General features: G+C 42.8%; 1 protein-coding gene across 2 annotated transcripts in view; it reads right to left on the bottom strand.

The window, feature by feature from the left end:
- Window positions 1–19,935, bottom strand: part of LOC119965920 — a 156,136-nt gene that overhangs the window by 23,875 nt on the left and 112,326 nt on the right. For both annotated transcript variants that reach the window (XM_038796932.1, XM_038796933.1), the window contains one exon: window positions 1,623–1,703. In XM_038796932.1, coding sequence (XP_038652860.1) covers window positions 1,623–1,703 — 81 coding nt within the window. The remainder of the gene's footprint in view (window positions 1–1,622; window positions 1,704–19,935) is intronic.

Raw genomic sequence — 19,935 nt, 5'->3', positions numbered from 1 at the left:
GCTTTAAAAGCCAGCGATTTAGCTGAGTGAGCTAAACCAGCCCCTTGGTTGGTAAATCATATGAAGCAAGTTGGTTCATTCCTGAACTATGATTCAGTCTGGAGAGCTTGTCCTAGAATGTGAAGGTATATGGAGGATAAAGCATATGCCTGAAAGAAGCAGGATGAGGTTGAATCTCCTGCCATGAAAGTGGAAGGTGAACTGAAGGTCTCGCATGAACCAAGTAGGAAACTAATTGAGGTCTTAAATGAACCTTGGGTAGTCTGACTGGAAGTCTCGTACGAACCAGCTGGAGACTGAAAGTCCCGTGTGAACCAGCTGAGAGACTGACTGAGATACCGTTGTAAATTGGGAGAGGGGAGTGTTCAGCAGGACCTGGGTCTCCTTGTGCACCAGTCGCTGAAGGTACACATTCAGGTGTAGCAGGCGGTAAAGAAGGCTAATAATATGTTGGCCTTCATTGCGAGAGGTTTTGAGTATAGGAGCAGGAATGTGTTGCTGCAATTATACAGGGCCTTGGTCAGGCCACACCTGGAGTATTGTGTGTCGTTTTGGTCTCCTTTTCTGAGGAAGGATGTTCGTGCTCTAGAGGGAGTGCAGCGAAGGTTTACCAGACTGATTCCAGGGATGGCAGGAAGGTCATATGAGAAGAGATTGTCGAGGTAGGGATTGTTCTCGTTGGAGTTCAGAAGAATGAGGGGGGAATCTCAGAGACTTATAAAATTCTAATAGGACTAGACAGGGTAGATGCAGGGAAGATGTTATCAATGATGGGTATGCCCAGAACCAGGGGTCACAGTCTGAGGATTCAGGATAAACCATTTCGGACAGGGACGAGGAGACATTTCTTCACCCAAAGAGTGGTGAGCCTGTGGAATTCATTACCACAGGAAGTAGTTGATGCTAAAACATTGAATATATTCAAGAGGTGGCTAGATGTAGCACTTGGGAAGAATGGGATCAAAGGGATCAGAAGGGGAGAAAGCAGGATTAGGCTATTGAGTTGGATGATCAGCCATGATCGTGACGAATAGCAGAGCAGACTCGAAGGGCCAAAAGGCCTCCTCCTGCTCCTATCTTTAATGAACCAAGTGGAATCTGAGAGGGGATCTTATTGAAACTTACAAGATACAGCGAGGCCTAGATAGAATGGACGTGGAGAGGATGTTTCCACTTGTCGGAAAAACTAGAACCAGAGGACACCATCTCAGACTAAAGGGACGATCATTTAAAACAGAGATGAGGAGGAATTTGTTCAGCCAGAGGGTGGTGTGGAACTTTTTAATCACAGAAAGCTGTGGAGGCCAAATCACTGAGTGTCTTTAAGACAGAGATAGATAGATTCTTGATTAATAAAGAGATCAGGGGTTATGGGGAGAAGGCAGGAGAATGGGGTGAGAAAATGTCAGCCATGATTGAATGGCGGAGAAGACTTGTGGGCCAAGTGGCCTAATTCCGCTCCTATGTCTTATGGTCTTATGCAGGACTGTAATTAAAAGGGAGAAAGAAGATGCTACATGTATCATGCTTATTATCTAGGGGTATGCACTTCCAATCTATTTAGAGCTCACCAGTGTACAGAAATGACCAATGTTATTGCTGTTTACGTTATCAATACTCACTGTTTTGCTGTCCTCTATAAATTGGTACTGCTGAAATGATCACAGAAAAGATTCCATAGAGCAGGAAAAAAATGTGATAACCTGTGAAATAAATTTGAAGACAAGACAGATACATGGGCAGTTTATAAATAAAATGAGGGCAGTCTTAGCCAAGAACAATTAATTTGCCAATTTCAATTTCATACCAGGACAAACCAGATTTCCTGTGGATTTGACTGCTCACTTTCTCTGCCCTGGAATAGCAGTTTGAAGTGGTATTAATGAGATGGTATCAAATGTTGATGCTATTGCATAGCTTGGGGCAAAAGGCTGGAGCACCAATACGGACTAGTGGAATGCACGTGACCCCTTTCATAGTTTGCATGAGGTTTTATTTAGTTTATTTATTTTTTAAATTTAGAGTACCCAATTTATTTTTTCCAATTAAGGGACAATTTAGCATGGCCAATCCATTTACCCTGCACATCTTTGGATTGTGGGGGCAAAACCCATGCAAACACGGGGAGAATGTGTAAATTCCATACGGACAGTTCCCAGAGCCGGAATCGAGTCTGGGACCTTGGCGCCGTGAGACAGCAGTGCTACCCACTGCGCCACCGTGCTGCCCTGAGGTTTTATTTTATTCATTCGCGGGATGTGTGCGTCGCTGGCTAAGCCAGTATTTATTGCTCATCCCTAATTGTCCTTGAGACAGAGGTGATGGGCTGCCTTCTCGAACCGCTGCAGTGCACGTGGTATAGGCACACCCAGTGCTGTGGGGAAGGGATTCCAGAATTTTAACTCAGTGACAATGAAGAAACAATATTTCCAAGTCAGGATGGTGTGTGGTTTGGACATGAATATTCAGGGCTAGTGTTCCCATGTGTCTGCCACCCTTTACCTTCTAGATGATAGCAGATGTGGGTTTGGAAGGTGCCCCCTAAGGGGTGTTAGTGAGTTCCTGCAGTGCATCCTGCAAATGTTACACACTTCTGCCACTGTGCATCAATGGTAGAGAATGTTTGTGGATGGGGTGCCGATCTAACAGACTACTTTGTCCTGGATGGTGTTGAGGTGTATGAATCTTGTTGGAGCTGCACTCATCCAGAAGTGGAGTGCATTTCATCACACTCCTGAGTGGTGCTTTGTAGATTGTGGACAGGCTTTGGGGATTCAGGTGAGTTGTTCGGTGCAGGATTCCTATTCTCTGATCTGCTCATTGTCACAGTATTTATATGGCTCGTCAGGTCCAGTCAATGTTAATCCCCAGGATGTTGATCGTGGTGGATTCAGCAATGGAATGCCATTGAATGTCATGGGGTGATGGTTAGATTTTCTCTTGTTGAAGATTCCCATTGGCTGGCATTTGCGTGGCGTGAAAGTTACTTGCCACTTTTCAGTCCAAGCCAGGATATTGTGTAAGTCTTCCTGCATTTTGACATGGATGGCTTCCATATCTTAGGAGCTGAAAATGGTGCTGAACATTGTGCAATTAGTGAACATCCCTACTTCTGACCTTATTCTGGAAGGTAGGTCATTGAAGAAGTAGCTGTAGATGATTGGGCCTCGACCTCCTACAGTAACGTCCTGGAACCGAGATATTTGACTTCCAACACACATCAACTTCTTCCTTTGCATTAAATATGACTCCAATCACCAGCTCTTGTCCCGAATTGGAAAAATTAATCAACTTTGCCTCCAATTTCCAACCTCTCTCACCTTCATAGAGTCTATCTTAGACTGTTCATTGCTCTTCCTTGCCTTCTACGTCTCCATTTCAGGGGAGAAGCTATCAACAAATATTCATTATTAGCCCATTGACTCCTACAGCTACCTCCACAACACTTACTCATACCTTTCATTCTCCCAGATTTCCCACCTGTCACATCTGTTCTGATGTTGCAACCTTCTACACCTGTGCTGCAGATATTTCTTCCTTTTCCCTCAACCGAAGCCACCCATGCACCGTGGCTGACAGGACCCAGAATTGTGTCAGTTAATTACTTCTTCTTTCACCCATTCCCCTCACCCCGAACCATGATAGTGTTCCCCTTGTTCCATTAATATTCCTCCATTAATATCTTGCACATTATTAACATCATAACATTATCAGCAAACACGTTTTATTCCTCTTCTATCAACATTCTGAAGCATCTGTTCCCTTCACTTCCAACAACACCTTTCTATGCAAGTAAGGAGATGCAACACCTACCCTTTTCCACCTTGACCCTAACTGGCTGGCTGCTCTCTAATGCAGGGCTGCCTCACGATTGAGGGGTGCTGGTCTTGCCTGTAGCCAATTGATGTTTGTTGAAGTGTGAATGGCTGCGGGGCAGGTAGAGTTGGTGGGGGGGGCTCTTCGGAGAGTGGGATGGGAAACCCTGCCATCTGAAATATCCTGGCCAACATTGCTAACATTTTCCAATTCTTATGGAAGATCTTATGGCTTGCAATGTTAACTCTGTTTCTCTCTCTAAAGATGCTGCAAGACCAGATATGTATTTCCAGCTTCTTTTTTGTTTATTTTATAATCTTTGGGAATGCATCCCTGTAAATTCCCCACTTGGTCAGTCTGCCTATCATTATTACTCATCAACACAAAATACATGGAGTAAAAGAAGTAGTTTCAATGACTAATGGAGATGATCACAGTACATGAGGAAACCAGGGGACCCACTGGAAGAGAAGCTCAGGAAATCAGAATTAGCTGCTAGCTCTAGGGTTAATGGACAGTAATGTCAGGGATTGTAACTCAAAATTAATGATTGTGGATAATCAAATGCAGAAAGGGGCTCTGGTTATTCCCTCCTTCCTGTCATGCAGAGCAGATGACTGTGACTGCTGAGGTCAATACCCACCCTCTTGTGACATAATTAGTGGTGTTAATGAATAGACTTAGTAAAAGTTAGAATGAGAGCACATGCTAGCTAATGATTGTACGCCAATGAACCTTAAATGCCCAAAGGATCTGAGATCAGGAGAACTCCCAGCAAGTTGTTTACTGTTAGAAGGACAGACATGGAATTAGAGCAGATGAAGTGCAGCCTCTGGGAAGATAGGGAAAGAGAAATAGTCTCCATTTAGGAGCAAATCACCCCGCTTCGGGTGAAAGGTTTGATAATAAACCTATATGTATATAAGATTGGAAATTAAACAATGTTCTGTGTATGTGATTAAGTGTATAAATATAGTGGAAACCTGAAACTTGGAAGAGTACTGTTTCAGGAGTCTCTCTGAGATAACGCTGTCTCTGGCTGCTTTTGTCCTGCACAGGCAATCATAACCTCTGGAGATTCGAAGAATGAGTGGGGGTCTCATTGGAAAGTATAAAAAGCTGAGAGGCTGAAGATTCCAGGGTTTTGGGAGGATAAAGAAGTAATTTGCAGGATTTCATGGCTTATTTTTAGATATTTACTGTGTGGGGGGGGGGGGGGGGGGGGGATTCCACAGGATTCACACCGTTTCCATGGCGGGTGACCTCTGACCTGGCTACCCACCATCATCTGAACACCTGTCAGCGGTGCGCCCCATTTAAAGGCTGCCCCAGAAGTCCCCAGACACTTATTCAAAGTCCAAGGCAGAGGATGGCTGCAAATAAGTCTGCATTTTGATTCTCAGAGACCACCCTTGGCAGACTGCCGAATGTAATGGAAGAGCTTCGCCACATCTTTTACTCACAAATAGAGAGGAGACCTTCAAGCAAAGTCATCAACCCCCCCAAGCTCACTCATTGCCACTGAGACAACTGCATCTGTGTTCCACTGAAAGGCTCGATGCTCATGCCTTGAAAGGGTTAATGAATAAAACCTACAAAGGTTTCAAAATAAAACCCTAGTGCTCACATGGACTGCTACTTGCCATAATTGGGGGAGTTTGAATTCCCTCAGACAGAACAAGTTACCAGCAGGCCTGTGGCTACAGCAACAGATAAGATTCAAGGACCTTTGAATTACAGCAAGGATATACTCAGAGCTTGGACACAAACATTTAATAATTCAATTGATCATGAAGCTGTAAACTGTACAAACATAGGACAATGGGATGGAGTATGTGACACCACAGATAATGTATATTTCTAATTTTATGTATGTCTCGTAGCTAATAGATAAGTAGAGACACCTACATGCTTGATATAATTAATTCATAGCTGCCAGAATTATGATTGATAACTATGCTCAGGTGCAATGCAGCATGCAATCCTAATTATTAGTTGTGAATACACATAGATAGTTTCTGAATAAATGTATTATTTTGATTGATGCATGTTAATTATTTGAGATAACACACCCACAAAAGTATAATTGCTCAATTCTTTGTAATCAGGGAGTGGGCAATTCATGTATTCAGCTTAGCTCCCCTGCTACAGCCTGTAATAAAGTTCTGAACTGAAACTGAACTCTAAATGTCGTCTGGTCAGTGAGAGTGAAATATATTACAGTTGAATATCTACCAGTGAAGCTCCCGCAACAAACGTCGATGAGGAAAGGATATGCCCAGTCAAGCCGTGAAGGCAGCGTTACGGTGTGGCGAGTATTGTTTATTCTTTGACGATCGTCTCCAACTTGCTCTGGGGACAGCAGTGGAGATCAGCCAAAATGGGTACGACCGCTCCCCTGGCTGTGGTGCAGGTCGCCTCAGCCGATTTAATTCCTCCCAGAAACATCGCTGATTATAATTTAAGAGGGAGAGGCAACCGACCTCCATTCCTAGGACAGAGAGCCCCTTTCCAAATGCTGGTGAAAGAACTGCGCGAACATACCCAGAGAAGGAATGTCGAAACAGTGCATTTTGCTACCACAGAGAGACAAATGTCATAACAAAATTGATCAAATAAAGAATTAATTGGTTTGCAGATGAAATACAAACTTGTATTGTTCTGAGTCAAGGTCAGATTATAAGCTTGCAGTTTGGTGATCCAATTTGAATTCTTCAAAACAAGTTAAAAGTGAACTGATTAAGTAACTTGATTAAGTAACGAAATTCAAATCAGTTTAAAGGAAAAATAATGGATAGAGGAAAAGAAATTGGAGCACACATGTTAATTATTTCAACAGGCAATTGATTGGTTTTTAAATTGCCCACAAACCTGTCTAAATTACTCGATATAAGGTTTAATTGTTGATTTAGCAGAACTCAATGACCCCAGTTAAAAGTAAACATTTTAAGCATGCTCCAGACGAATTTGGAACAAAATGTGAGAAACTTATTGTGCTATTACATCACCTCCATTAAGGAACAAAGGTTTTGAAGGCTGCAATGTATTTGGAAGAAAATGCTTTTGAGATTTGAATTTTAACAAAGGAGATGCCGATGAAATCAATTGTTGAAGATTAGCTTAAGTGAAAAGAAAAAGATAAATGAATTAAATAAATAATAAGTCTTATAATGAAGACAAATGGAGGACCTTGCTTATTATTTCAACCAGAGAATCTAAGCTTGAAGTGTTGTGTCTCTTTAAGAATCAGTAGCTGTGAGAGAAAGCTGAGGATTAACTGTGTGAGACTTACCAGCTGCGTGTTTTGTTTATGTGGGTGTTCATAGAGTTTTGTTATTGTTAAGGTTTATCTTTCTGGGGAATGAATCTCGAGTTTTTAATTTGAGACGTTTTGGAAGTTTAGAACAGTTGCCGCAAGGAAGGTAGCATTGTGGTTAGCACAATTGCTTCACAGTTCCAGGGTCCCAGGTTCGATTCCCGGCTTGTCTGCACATTCTCCCCATGTCTGCGTGGGTTTTCTCTGGGTGTTCCGGTTTCCTCCCACAGTCCAAATATGTGCAGGTTAGGCGGACTGGCCATACTAAATTGCCCTTAGTGTTGGGTGGGGTTACTGGGTTATGGGCATGGGATGGAGGTGTGGACCTTGGGGAGGGTGCTCTTTCCAAGAGCCAGTGCAGACTCGATGGGCCGAATGGCCTCCTTCTGCACTGTAAATTCTATGATCTGTGCAATTCATATAGCCTATTGTTGTTTTAAAGCACTTGATGAGTTTCGCTGCTGGTGTCAGTCATAGAATCCCTACAGTGCAGGAGGCCATCTAGTCTGCCTATTTAGTCTGCAATAACCCTCTTAAAAAGAGTTCCCTACCGAGGCAACCCCCTCCCCCCTGCAGACCACCTGACCTTTAGACACTAAGGGGCCATTAAGGATGACCATTCCACCTAGCCTGCACATCTTTGGAGCACCCATAGGAAATCCACGCAGACACGGGGAGAACATACAAACTCCACAGACAGTGATGCAAGGCCGGAATTGAACCCGGGGCCCTGGCGCTGTGAAGCAGTAGTGCTAACCACTGTGCATGAATGATATTCGAGTGTGCCTGTTTCAAGCAAAATGTTTTCTGTCTGAAATTTTAATCTTTGAGATCACAGTTCCAGTGATTTAAGTCTAACAGCTAACGAAACCTGGAATCATGTTTTTCTGCCAGAGGCATGGGAGGGCGATTCTCCGATATTGAGGTCAAGTGTTCACACCGTTGTGAACGCTGTCGCATTTCACGACGGCGCGAATGGGGCCCGGGCATGACCTGGAGGCCAGCATGGTGCTGGAGCGGTTCATGTCGCTCCAGCCTCCTTCCGCAGCGCCGTGCCAACCCGCGCATGCGCAGTTGGGGCAGCTCAATCCTGTGCATGCATGAGGAACTTCTTACGCGCGCCGGCCCCGAACCAACATGGAGTTGGTGTTCGGCGGCCGCCCGCGCCAGGAAATAGGCCCGGGGTATGTGGAAAGAGGCTGGCCCACCAATTGGTGGGCCATGATCACGGGCCCCATCGGAGCGCCCCCCCCCCCCCCCCCGAGCGTTCCCACTGGCAGCAACCAGGGGTGAATGGCGTCGGCGGGACTCTTCGTGTCGGAGCGGCCGCTCGGCCCATCCAGGCCTAAGAATTGGCCTCCCTGCCGAATCCAGCGGCCCGTGCCGCACCAAACACGCTGGCACAAATGGCACCGATTCCCTGCACCTCAGAGGCGTTGGAGCGTCATGGCGCTGTTGCGGCAATTCTCAGGCCCAGCGCGGGGCTCAGAGAATCGCCCCCATGATTTCAGGATATTTGTGGGAATTTTAATCCGGATACAAATTCACACATCAAAGGAGATATTTTTATTCATAGGGTTGATTGGAATTTGGTATATTTGAAATGATTTTGGTCAACCCTGTGTTGGATGATAAAGGTGTTCAAATTTCTTGTCAGATTCAACGGGTTATTCCTGACACAACTGGCACGACAAAAAAGAAAAAGGAAAAAAAGATGATAAGATCAAGAGAAAAAAGGGTGAAGAGATTACTAAAGAACAGGGGTCCATGATCATGTTTCTGGGTTAGATTGAAACAAAGAGGGATGGTGACATAGTGACGTCCAGTTGGAAACTTTTACTCCACTCCTTTTCAAAGTAGCAGAAAGTTGACCATGCCTGCTAACATCTGAAGATTTCTTTTTACAGAAATTGAGAATTTTAAGTTTGAATTGTCAGATATGCTCAGACCAATTAACCCATTTTGCCCCAAGCAGAATGGATCTTTTGTGTTTTATTTTACAGGTAACTGCAAGTGGAACATGATTTGCAGTAGCTTCAAGAGAATTTATTTGTAGAGTTTAAATTTTACAATAGGCGACCTGATTTAAAATCTATGGGGGGAGTGAGGGAAGTGGATATCTAATGAGAAGTTACAAAAGACAGAATAGATGGAGGAGTGCGAGATAGTTTTCACCAGTGTGAAACAAGTCTGAGCAAAAGCATCGGCATTAGGGCTACCAGGTTTGACTTTTCCCCTTCCACATATGGCCACGATTGTGCAGCTTCTAAACATGGAAATATTGAAAATGATCTCAGATGCTAGAAGAGCTCAGGAAAGTGTCTATTACTTCAGTGGATTGGTTACAGTAGTTCAGGATGAGAGGAATGACAAAGTGGGATATATGAATATTTAGGAAAGGAATATGTATGTGATGTGCAGATGGGAGTTGAGGAAGCGAACAGGGAAGCAGTAGAGCGATTATATGAGGCCACTGTGACCCTGTTTGTCGATGGGATACGACAGAGTGAAGGAAGAGCCAAGAATAGGATGGGCATTAGTTGAACAAGGCGACGAACGGGAAGGATGCTTATGAGGAAAAAAAACCCCTGACATTTAAAGGATAAGAAAATAATACTTAAAAAAAATACACGTTACAGTTTAGGTTGTTTCCATGAACACAAGGACAAAACCACTTTTGAGGAAGAGATGAACTAGACATTATTGCAAATCTGAAAGCCAACAACAATTGTTTGAATTTAGGACAATCTGGAATGTGAAAAGGCAATGTAATTTAGCAAGTCACCTTAAAAAATATGTAATTTAAGATAACGAACAAGCAATAAAAAATTTTACTGCCTGGAATCAAATGGAAATATTTGATTTCACTTTTAAAAATGAAGATATTTTATTAGACTGCTAGATATCTCCAGGGCTTATGATTGGGATAGGATTAAGTAATTGAGCACAGTAAGAAGTCTTGTGCAACCAAGTTTGTTTTGAATCACTAGCTTTCAGAGCGCAGCTCCTTCATCAGGTGAGTAATTGAGGGTAGACAATAGAGACAACAAATCAAAACAGCAGATGGGAATTGGAACATTGGGTTCAATTCAATGGAATATTTAATCTGGCATTAATATGAAGGGAAAGTCTGGACGAGGCTAGTAAATTGATAAACTGTGCTTGTGTCCATGTCTATGTATTTTACTTAAGAAAACAAAGTTTGATACTCTTGCCACCACCCAAGGCATCTGGATCATACATGGAGAGATAAGCAACAACTTTTGGATCTTTTGATAAGATCACAAAAACTTCAAGAATGTGTGGCATGGCATTTGGGGTACTGCGTAAGTGTGCAGATTAGTGATGTGTGAAGTAAATAATAGGTTTGAAACTCGTTGCTATTATGTATTGAAGAGCGGGTCCCATGTATGCACACTACTTGACTAACAGCAATGCATGAAATGATTAATGGAGCTGTAGAGTTATCATGTCACTGACACAGAGAAACTGAAATATTTTGGATAGAATCAAAAACACTGATACCTGTCAAAATGAGCACAATTAAAGTGAAAGTGTAAATTATTTATTTAGGAACAATTAGGGGCCTGGTCGGAGTATCCACAAGATGGATACAGATGAATGGAGAGATGGATAATATTTTAAGTTCATGCATGATGTTAGTTTGAATAATATTGGGCGAGGTGATCTGGAAGTGGGGAGTGTCAGAGAGAAAGGGGTATCAATCTAATTTTTAAGAGATTGCATTTAAGTTATAATGGTTTATGGAATAAAATGGAATTCAACACAAGTTATGTGAAGAGAAAACTGGAATCTAAATAAAAAACAAAAAAAAATCAAAATAATAAAACAAAGAGGTGAACTTTCTCCCTGCGCGGATCACCCCACTCAAGGACTAGAGAAAGAAAGTGATCAAGAATAATGAGACAAGTGGTGAAGGAGTAAGATTTCACTCTATGAAAAGTGGAACTTTATTATATGTGACTCATGAGTTAAAATGACATTAATCCACATAGGAAGTAATGAATGAAATTAATAACATAGCAACAAGTCAAATTTTGTTTGTCTTAAACGGTTTTGTGAGTTACAATGACACGGGGTAAAGCCACAATTACAGGGGGTAAAGCCAGTCTCGTACTCACACTTACAGAAGGAAACACAATAAGACACACTGCAGCAGTGTTATTATGTGGGGAATCAAATACCCAGGCAATCTCAGACTCCAGGTAGAAAAACAATGTTAAACGATTTATTTTAGTTTAGTGAACACACACGAACATTTATAATAACAGTCCATTTTAGCTCTTCTTCCTCCAACTGGAATCCTTCTCAATTGACAGTTTCTTTGACCAAGAAGGTCTTTGCACCATCTGTCCATTTCTCTATGCCTCTGCATTTCTCTTTAAAATCAGATACTTTAGTTCAATCTGATCAGAGTCCCTTGTAATTCTCTAACACAGGAGCATTGGTTATCACAGCTTTCAGGCAGTCAAATGCCTGTTGGACGTCCGCTGTCTACTGAAATGTTCGACGTTTCTTCAGCAAGACCGTCAGTGGAACAACTACACCACTAAAATACGGTACAAATTTCCGGTGAAATCTACTCATGCCAAGAAGTCGTATTATTTCATGTCGAGGGTATTGGAAACTCCCCTCGACATTTCTTCGGCAAGTCCGTCAGTGGAACAACCACACTACTAAAATTTGGTACTAATTTCCAGTGAAATCCACTCATACCGAGAAATCGTATTATTTTGTGTCGAGGGTATTGGAAACTCCCCGATAACTTTTGTTTTCTCATTCCGTGGGACCATTCGACCCTGCCCGATTGTATGGCCCAAGGAAAGTGACTTGGGCTTTTCCAAATTCACGTTTGGCTAGGTTTATCACCAAACTCGCCTCCTGAAGTCGATTGAATAATTCCATCAGATGCTTTAAATGTTCTTTCCATGTCTGGCTGAAAATTACCAGATCATCGATGTATACCGCACAATTGGGTAATCCTGAAATGACTTTGTTAGTTAACCGTTGAAATGTGGCTGGGGCGTTTTTAATGCCAAATTGCATAACTTTGAATTTGTATATACCATCTGGAGTCACAAAAGCTGAAATCTCCTTCGCCCTTTCGGATAAAGGTACCTGCCAGTAACCTTTAAGTAAATCCAGTTTGGAAATAAAAGCTGATTGTCCCACTTTCTCAATGCAATCCTCCAAACGTGGGATAGGATAAGAGTCCGTTCTTGTAAATGTATTAACCTTTCTATAGTCCACACACAACTGTTGGGTACGGTCCGGTTTTGGTACCATCACTATGGGTGAGCTCTATTGGCTGCAACCCACTTCAATTGTCCCATTTTTAAGCATACTTTCAATCTCTTTGTTAACCTGTGCCAATTTTAAAGGATTAAGTCTATATGGATGTTGTTTGATTGGAACAGCATTTCCCACATCTACATCATGTATTTTAGTGTTTCCCAATTTATCTCCACAATCTTGTCCATGTGATATCAATAACTCTTTCAGGTCAGTCCGTTATTCCTCTGGAAGGTAACTGAACAATTTATCCCAATTTTTGAGAACATCCTCGTTTTCTAACTTAATTTGAGGTATGTCAAATTCAAAATAATCTGGATTTGGTTTGTCACGGAATTAGAATCATTAAAATCTCCTTCTTTTGCTCTCCTTCCCTTTCAAAGTCCCTTTTAAGCATATTCACATGACACACTCGGTGAATTTTCCTTCTATCTGGCATTCTTACCACATAATTCACCTCACTTAATTTCCTTTCAATCTGACACGGTCCACAAAACCTTCCTTTTAAAAGGTTCACCTACCACTGGTAACAATACTAAAACTTTATCTCCACTGGCAAAACTACGAACTTGGATTTCTTGTCTGCTACCCGTTTGATCACGTTGTGCAATTTTAAAATGCTGTCTAGCCAATTCACCTGCTCTATTTAATCGTTCCCTCAAATTTGACATGTAATCCAATAATGTAAGTTCCTTCTCACTCACCTATTTTTCCATAATCAATTGAATTACCTCAGGACCAAAAAATTAGTTCAAAAGGACTGAATTTGGTTGACTTATTAGGTGCATCCCTAATTGCAAACAGAACGAATGGCATTCCGTTATCCCAATCCTCTGGATAATCTTGACAATAAGCCCTCAACATTGTCTTTAATGTCTGATGCCATCTTTCTAACACTCCCTGTGATGCTGGATGGTACGCAGTTGATTCAAATAGGTTTATTCCTGAGCTATCCATAATTCGTTTGAATAACCTAAAGGTAAAATTTGATCCTTGATCCGATTGTATTTCTGTGGGCAGTCCATATCTAGTAAAAATTTAATTAACTCCTCCACAATCTTTTTAGCTGTAATATTACATACTGGAATGGCCTTGGGAAACATATCAAATCCATTATCGCCAAAAGATATTGATTCCACTTTTCATTTTAGGAAGCGGTCCTACGCAATCAATTAGGACCCTTGTAAAAGGTTCCTCAAATGCTGGAATGGGTATTAAGGGCACTGGTTTTATCACTGCTTGAGGTTTTCCTATCACTTGACATGTGTGACATGATTGACAAAATTTAACAACATATTTATGTAGTCCAGGCCAATAAAAATGTTTTTGGATTTTAGCTTGAGTTTTCCTTATTCCTAAATAACCTCCCACTGGTACCTCATGTGCTACTCGCAACACCTTCTTTCTATACCTTACCGGCAATACTACTTGATCAACTTCTGCCCACTTTTCATTTGCCTGCATATGTAAAGGTCTCCATTTTCTCATCAAGAAATCATTTTACAGTAATACAGTAACTCAGATTGCTCTTCCGTGTATGCTTTCTCATACATCGATTTTATTTCTATATCTATCTTTCTGTTGTAACTCCGCCCATTTTCCTGAACTAAAAATATCCGCCTCATCCTCCACCTGTACTTGTCCTTTTTCAACCATCTGATCAAAAATCATTTCTGATAATTGCACTTCCAACTTTATCTTCACTCTTTGATTTCTCGTCTTAACCTGTGACTTTGCAACCTTGTTACTACACAATCCAGAAAAATCCCAGGATATTCGTCCTTCAACACTTCAGTTGTCTGATTTTCCACTGGCTTATCAACCACAGTAGACATCACTCTCACCTGCGATCCTGCTATATCATTACCCAAGATAAACTATTCCTGGACAAGATAGTTTCTCTATTATTCCTACTACCACTTCATCACTCTTCACTGGACTTTCCAACCGTACCTTATATAATGGAACACTACTCTTCTCACCCTGAATTCCACATATTACTACCTTTTCTGGCAACATTCTTCCCAAACTACATAACTCCTCATCTCTCACCATTAAAGATTAACTAGCTCCCGTATCACTTAAAATTGTGACTTCTTTACCTGCTCCTTCTGGTACACATGAGTAAACTTTACGCACACAAGTAAATTCTTCAAAGACATCTGGCACCTTCTTGTCAATCACCTCTTGATCAGGCTGTATAATCTTCTGCACCTCCTTCGCTTCACTTGGGCTTTCCCTTTCCACTTTAACAACCCCACTGTCTTATCCTGTTTTACCACATCAGCCTTCTCAGTGCTTTTCTTCAACCACCAACACTGTGACTCTACATGGCCTAGTTTATTACAGTGAAAACATTTAAACTTTTCATGTCTCTTCCACCCTCCTGGATTTCATTTTTAGTCTAAGGTACACTCTCCTTATTATCTCCATCAGATCACCTTTACCACTGAGTATTTCTCATGTACCCAGTTTTTATTCCTCACTGATGTCGGAAACCAAACTTTGATTTTTGAACTAATTCATAATCATTTGCCATTTCTGCTACTAACCTCACAGTTTAAAACCTCTGCTCTTCCACACCAGTTCTTGCTACATCATAAATTGAATATTTAAACTCCTCCAAAAGTATAAGTTCTCTGAGAGCTTCATACGTTTGGTCTATTTTCAAAGCCCTTATCCACCTATCAAAATTACTGTTTGATCCTTTCAAACTCCATGTATCTTTGACCAAATTCTTTCCTTAAATTTCTAAACTTTTGCCTGTAGGCTTCAGGCACTAGTTCATATGTACCCAAGATGGATTTTTTTCACCTCCTCATACGACGCAGATGCCTCCTCCGGTAGTGATGCAAACACTTCATTTGCCCTACCTACCAGCTTTGTTTGAATCAGTAATACCCACATGTCCTGTGGCCATTTAATTTGTTTAGCCACATTCTCAAATTAAATGAAAACGTTTTCTACCTACTTCTCATCAAACCTTGGCAATGCTTCCACATATTTAAATAGATCCCCACCAAGCCTTCGACTTTTGACGCTCTTTCTCACTGTCCTCATCACTATCCTCCAACTGTACGTTTCCCTTTATGTCTGCCAATTTTAACTGACTGTCATGTTTCAGGACCATGTTCTGAAGTTCAAACTATCTCTCTTTGGCCGGGATTCTCCCCTATCCGGCGGGGGGGGGGGGGGGGGGGGGGGGGGGGGGGGGGGTCCCGGCGTACCGGAGTGGCGAGACCACTCAGGCGTCGGGCCTACCCAAGGGTGCGGATCTAGGGGCTAGGCCCGCGCCGGAGTGCCTCCCGCTCCGCCGACCGACGCAAACGGCCTTTGGTGCCCTGCTGACCGACGGGAACGGCTGGCCGAAAGGTCTTCGCCGGTCGGTGTGAGTCCGCGCATGCGCCGGAGCATCAGTGGCCGCTGACGTCACCCAGGCTCATGCGCGGTGGAGGGGGTCTCGTCCGCCTCCGCCATGGTGGAGGCCGTGGCGGTGGCGAAAGAAAAAGAGTGCCCCCATGGCACAGGCCCGCCCGCCGATCGGTGGACCCCGATCCACCCAGGACCCCGGGGCCCGCTCACGACGCCTGCTCCCGCCGGCACCAGAGGTCTGTGGGAGAGGCCTGACAGCGGTGGGATTTCGGCCCATCGTGGGCCGGAGAATCGCCGCGGGGAGCCTGCCGACCGGCGCGATTCCCACCCCCGCCAATTCCCGGGTGGCAGAGAATTCCGGCTACGGCGGGGGCGGGATTTACACCGGCCCCGGGCGATTCCCCGACTCTGCGGGGGATCGGAGAATTCCGCCCTTTATCTTTTTCCCTGATCTGTATCTCCCCTTCTCTTTCTTTTCATTCTGCTGGGACTATTCTTTCTTTTCTCCTTTCTTCTCTCTCCTTTTATTTGTCCTATCTATCTCTTTCGTATTCAAGCTGCTTTCATTCTTTCTCGTGTTCCATGTGTTTAATTTGTAACTGAATTTTTGCCATTTCCAATGAGTCAAACTGTATCTCAGGCAATTTTAAATGCTTAGCCACCGCCATAATTACCTTATCTTTTCACATACTGTTAACTGCAATGTTTTTGCCAACTCTAAAAGTGTGTTTTTAGTCTCTGTTCGTAAGGTACTGCGTGTGACTGTCTCCACCCCCAAAAAACTCAGAGCCTCTGAAAGAGCCATTGTCCACAACACACTCCCTACTTGAAAACTGAAATACCGCACCTGAAAAGCACCCACAATATGCACACCACTCACTGTTTTGAAGTTCACTAAGCCAATCCAATAGATAGACTTTTATCCCCCTCGGGCCCTCAATTTGTTAAGGTTCAGCATTTAGTGAACCCCAAAGTGTATCATGGAGTTCACCTGACCCTTAACTTTGAATTTATTGTGGTTATGGGGAGCATATGGGCCTGTTTTTCAGGTGTTATTCAACAGTGTTCCCAAACAACATCCAGAAGACAAAAGACCCTTTTAACACAGAGATCAGGTTTAAATTCTTGACTGAAAGCAGTTATCACTCTACTGAACACTCTTTGGCTTGTAGAGAGATCCATGCACATCTGCCGGCTTTTACTGCAGCACTTCTCTCTGAAAACAAAACTAAAATCCTACTCTGTAGCAGCCAGCTCAAAAACAAAAGTCAAGCAGGCAGACAGCCCAGCTCCACCCAAACTCTCACTTCACTGATGAACTCCCATTTCTTAAAGACCCATTTCTTAAAGGTACTCTCAGATGACAGTGATGCAAGAGGTCAGGTTTGAACTGGGCGGCACGTGGCACAATGGTTAGCACCACTGCCTCCGGCGCTGAGGACCTGGGTTCGAGCCCTGGGTCACTGTCTGTGTGGAGTTTGTACATTTTCCTCGTGTCTGCGTGGGTTTCAGCCCCACAACCCAAAGATGTGTAGGGTATGTGGATTGGCCACGCTAAAGGGGCTGGTTTAGCTCACCAGGCTAAATCGCTGGCTTTTGAAAGCAGACCAAGCAGGCCAGCAGCACGGTTCGATTCTCGTACCAGCCTCCCCGGACAGGCGCCGGAATGTGGCGACTAGGGGCTTTTCACAATAACTTCATTGAAGCCTACTCGCGACAATAAGCAATTTTCATTCATTTCAATTGCCCCTTAATTGGAAAAAAATAATTGGGTACTCTAAATTTATTTTAAAAATGGTTTGAACAATCACTACTGGTGCAAACTATCTCCCTCCATCACAATTAAGTCTGTTGTATTAAGGAAAACATGAATTAAAACAATCAGGATTGTGGATTGAATTAGCACAGTTTAACTTGTGATTTTTAAGCAAAGTCACACTGTTCAATTATTTTAGATTTTGTAAGATTAGAATTAAGTTTTGTAATTAACTCTTGTAATTTTTCAGTTCTTCAAATTACTGAATATAGTGTTATATTTAGCAGACCAACAGTAATATGTATTTTATACAGACTTTGTGTAATTTTAAAGATAAAGAAACTCATTCCAAGTAAGCAAAGAGAATAAACAGTGACCTTCAAATAACCTGTCCAAAAGATAGAAAGCATATTTCCCTCATTCTGAACAAATGGACAAGGGAGATTATTCTACTTTAGTAAATAGTAACAGAAGCAAATTTTAATGAGAGGGATGGTCCCACAGGTAATTGATACATTAGAAGGCTGTCAAGGAACTATTGGATTCCGGAGTTTATTTGGTGTAGTTTACTTGGTTTGGCACAAAATAAGGGACGAGGGGGAATTATATTAAGTGATGACCATCACCTTTGAGAAAGCAATTAGAGCAATCACAGATTAATCATGGACACCTTAAGACAATTAAGAATTAGACTTGTCTCATTAAAGCCAATTAGAATGCAATAACATCATTCATCACACTGTAGGATATGGGTTGGGATTAGTTCGCAAGCAGCAGCTTTCACTAACCAAGTTGTGAATTGAGTATGGAACTAAAATATTGTTTACAGTGGGTGCTGTTGAGAAGGACTGGGGACCTGAAGGATCCAAGAGGCAACCTCAATGTAAAAGAAATGATCTATTTGAAAATCTGTGGTTAGCATTGTTGCTTCACAGCTCCAGGGTCCCAGGTTCGATTCCCGGCTTGGATAACAGTCTGTGCGGAGTCTGTATGTCATCCCCATGTCTGCGTAGGTTTCCTCTGGGTGTTTTGGTTTCCTCCCACAGTCCAAAGATTAGGTTAGGTGGATTGGCCATGTTAAATTGCCCTTAGTGTCCAAAAGGTTTAGATGGGGTTACTGGGATAGGGTGGAGGTGTGGGCTTGGGTGGGGTGCTCTTTCCAAGGGCTGGTGCAGACTCGATGGGCCAAATGGCCTCCTTCTGCACTGTAAATTTTTATAATTTGTATAGGGCGGTTGAAAGGGTTAATAATCAAATCATACAAGTTTATGTATAAAATCTACAAAGGTTTTAAAATAAAACCCAAAAAGTGTCCATTTGCATTCTATGCAGATGTCATTGTTTCAAGTCGGTGCCCACTTCCGTAGAATCTGGCTTGCTTTCCGACTTCTTGCTTTTTTTATGCTTCGCCCAGTGTCTTTGAAAGGCTTGTGTCCAAGACTGCCACATTTGTGTTACCAGTCGCTTTTGTTTTCTGGCACATTGTTGCTTGTTACCCGCAAGTGCTTTCGATACTGGTTGGCTGGCGGGATGCGGTAGTTCTCCCAGTCTTTTCTTCTTTTTCCTTTTCATTTTCAGAACATGGTGAAGTACTCTAGTGTGTTCCTTGGATTGGCGCTGGTTGTCGAGGTCTAGGTGTCTCTGGTTGGTGTGAGAATGCCCATTTCTGTGGCCTCATCAACATGCTGGATCACTTCGGATTTGAATGCCGGCATGGAGGATAGAACTGTGGTTGGCGGTCTCACTTCATATCAGCGTGATGGAGCATCGGTGACTTGCTCATCATCACTGCAGATGAGTAGTGTCTGGCTTGGCTGATCGAAGCCCTGGGTCTTCTAGATCGAACTTGCAAATATGCGAGTGCTCGTGGAGCTGCAAAATTATATGGTCATTAGGTCGTCCTCAGAGTGTGTCAGAGTCCCTAATATTTCGACCTTCACATCGGTGCAATCAGGATCTTCACCCATGTCCTCCCACTCGGCATCAGTGTCGTTGACTTGTTGGGAATAAATTTATGGGGCCGTTTCAAGGACTTGTGGCGGAACATCACATATCTTCGAGGCCAGTTTTTTCAAGATCGATCTTCAGTAGCATCAGCAGTCTTGAATTCTACTTGCGCTGTCTCCAAACTCCAGAGTCCAGCGCTGACCAGGTCATCATTGCATGCAGACCACTGAAGCCTTGTCTCTGGAGCCTCATCTGTGCTGCTGGAGAAGGGATGTATAAGCAGCTCATAGTGTTCATCATCTGGCTCACCTTCATCATCATCAGTAACCTCAAGCAGATTTTCACAGTAGTCAGCCTCGGATTCAGCATCATCGTCCGTCTTTTCACCTGAAATATATAGCTTTGCATAAGAATT

This window comes from Scyliorhinus canicula, chromosome 5 (genome assembly GCF_902713615.1).
Source record: "Scyliorhinus canicula chromosome 5, sScyCan1.1, whole genome shotgun sequence".
Taxonomy (NCBI): domain Eukaryota; kingdom Metazoa; phylum Chordata; class Chondrichthyes; order Carcharhiniformes; family Scyliorhinidae; genus Scyliorhinus; species Scyliorhinus canicula.
This window is presented reverse-complemented; position numbering and strand designations above follow the sequence as displayed.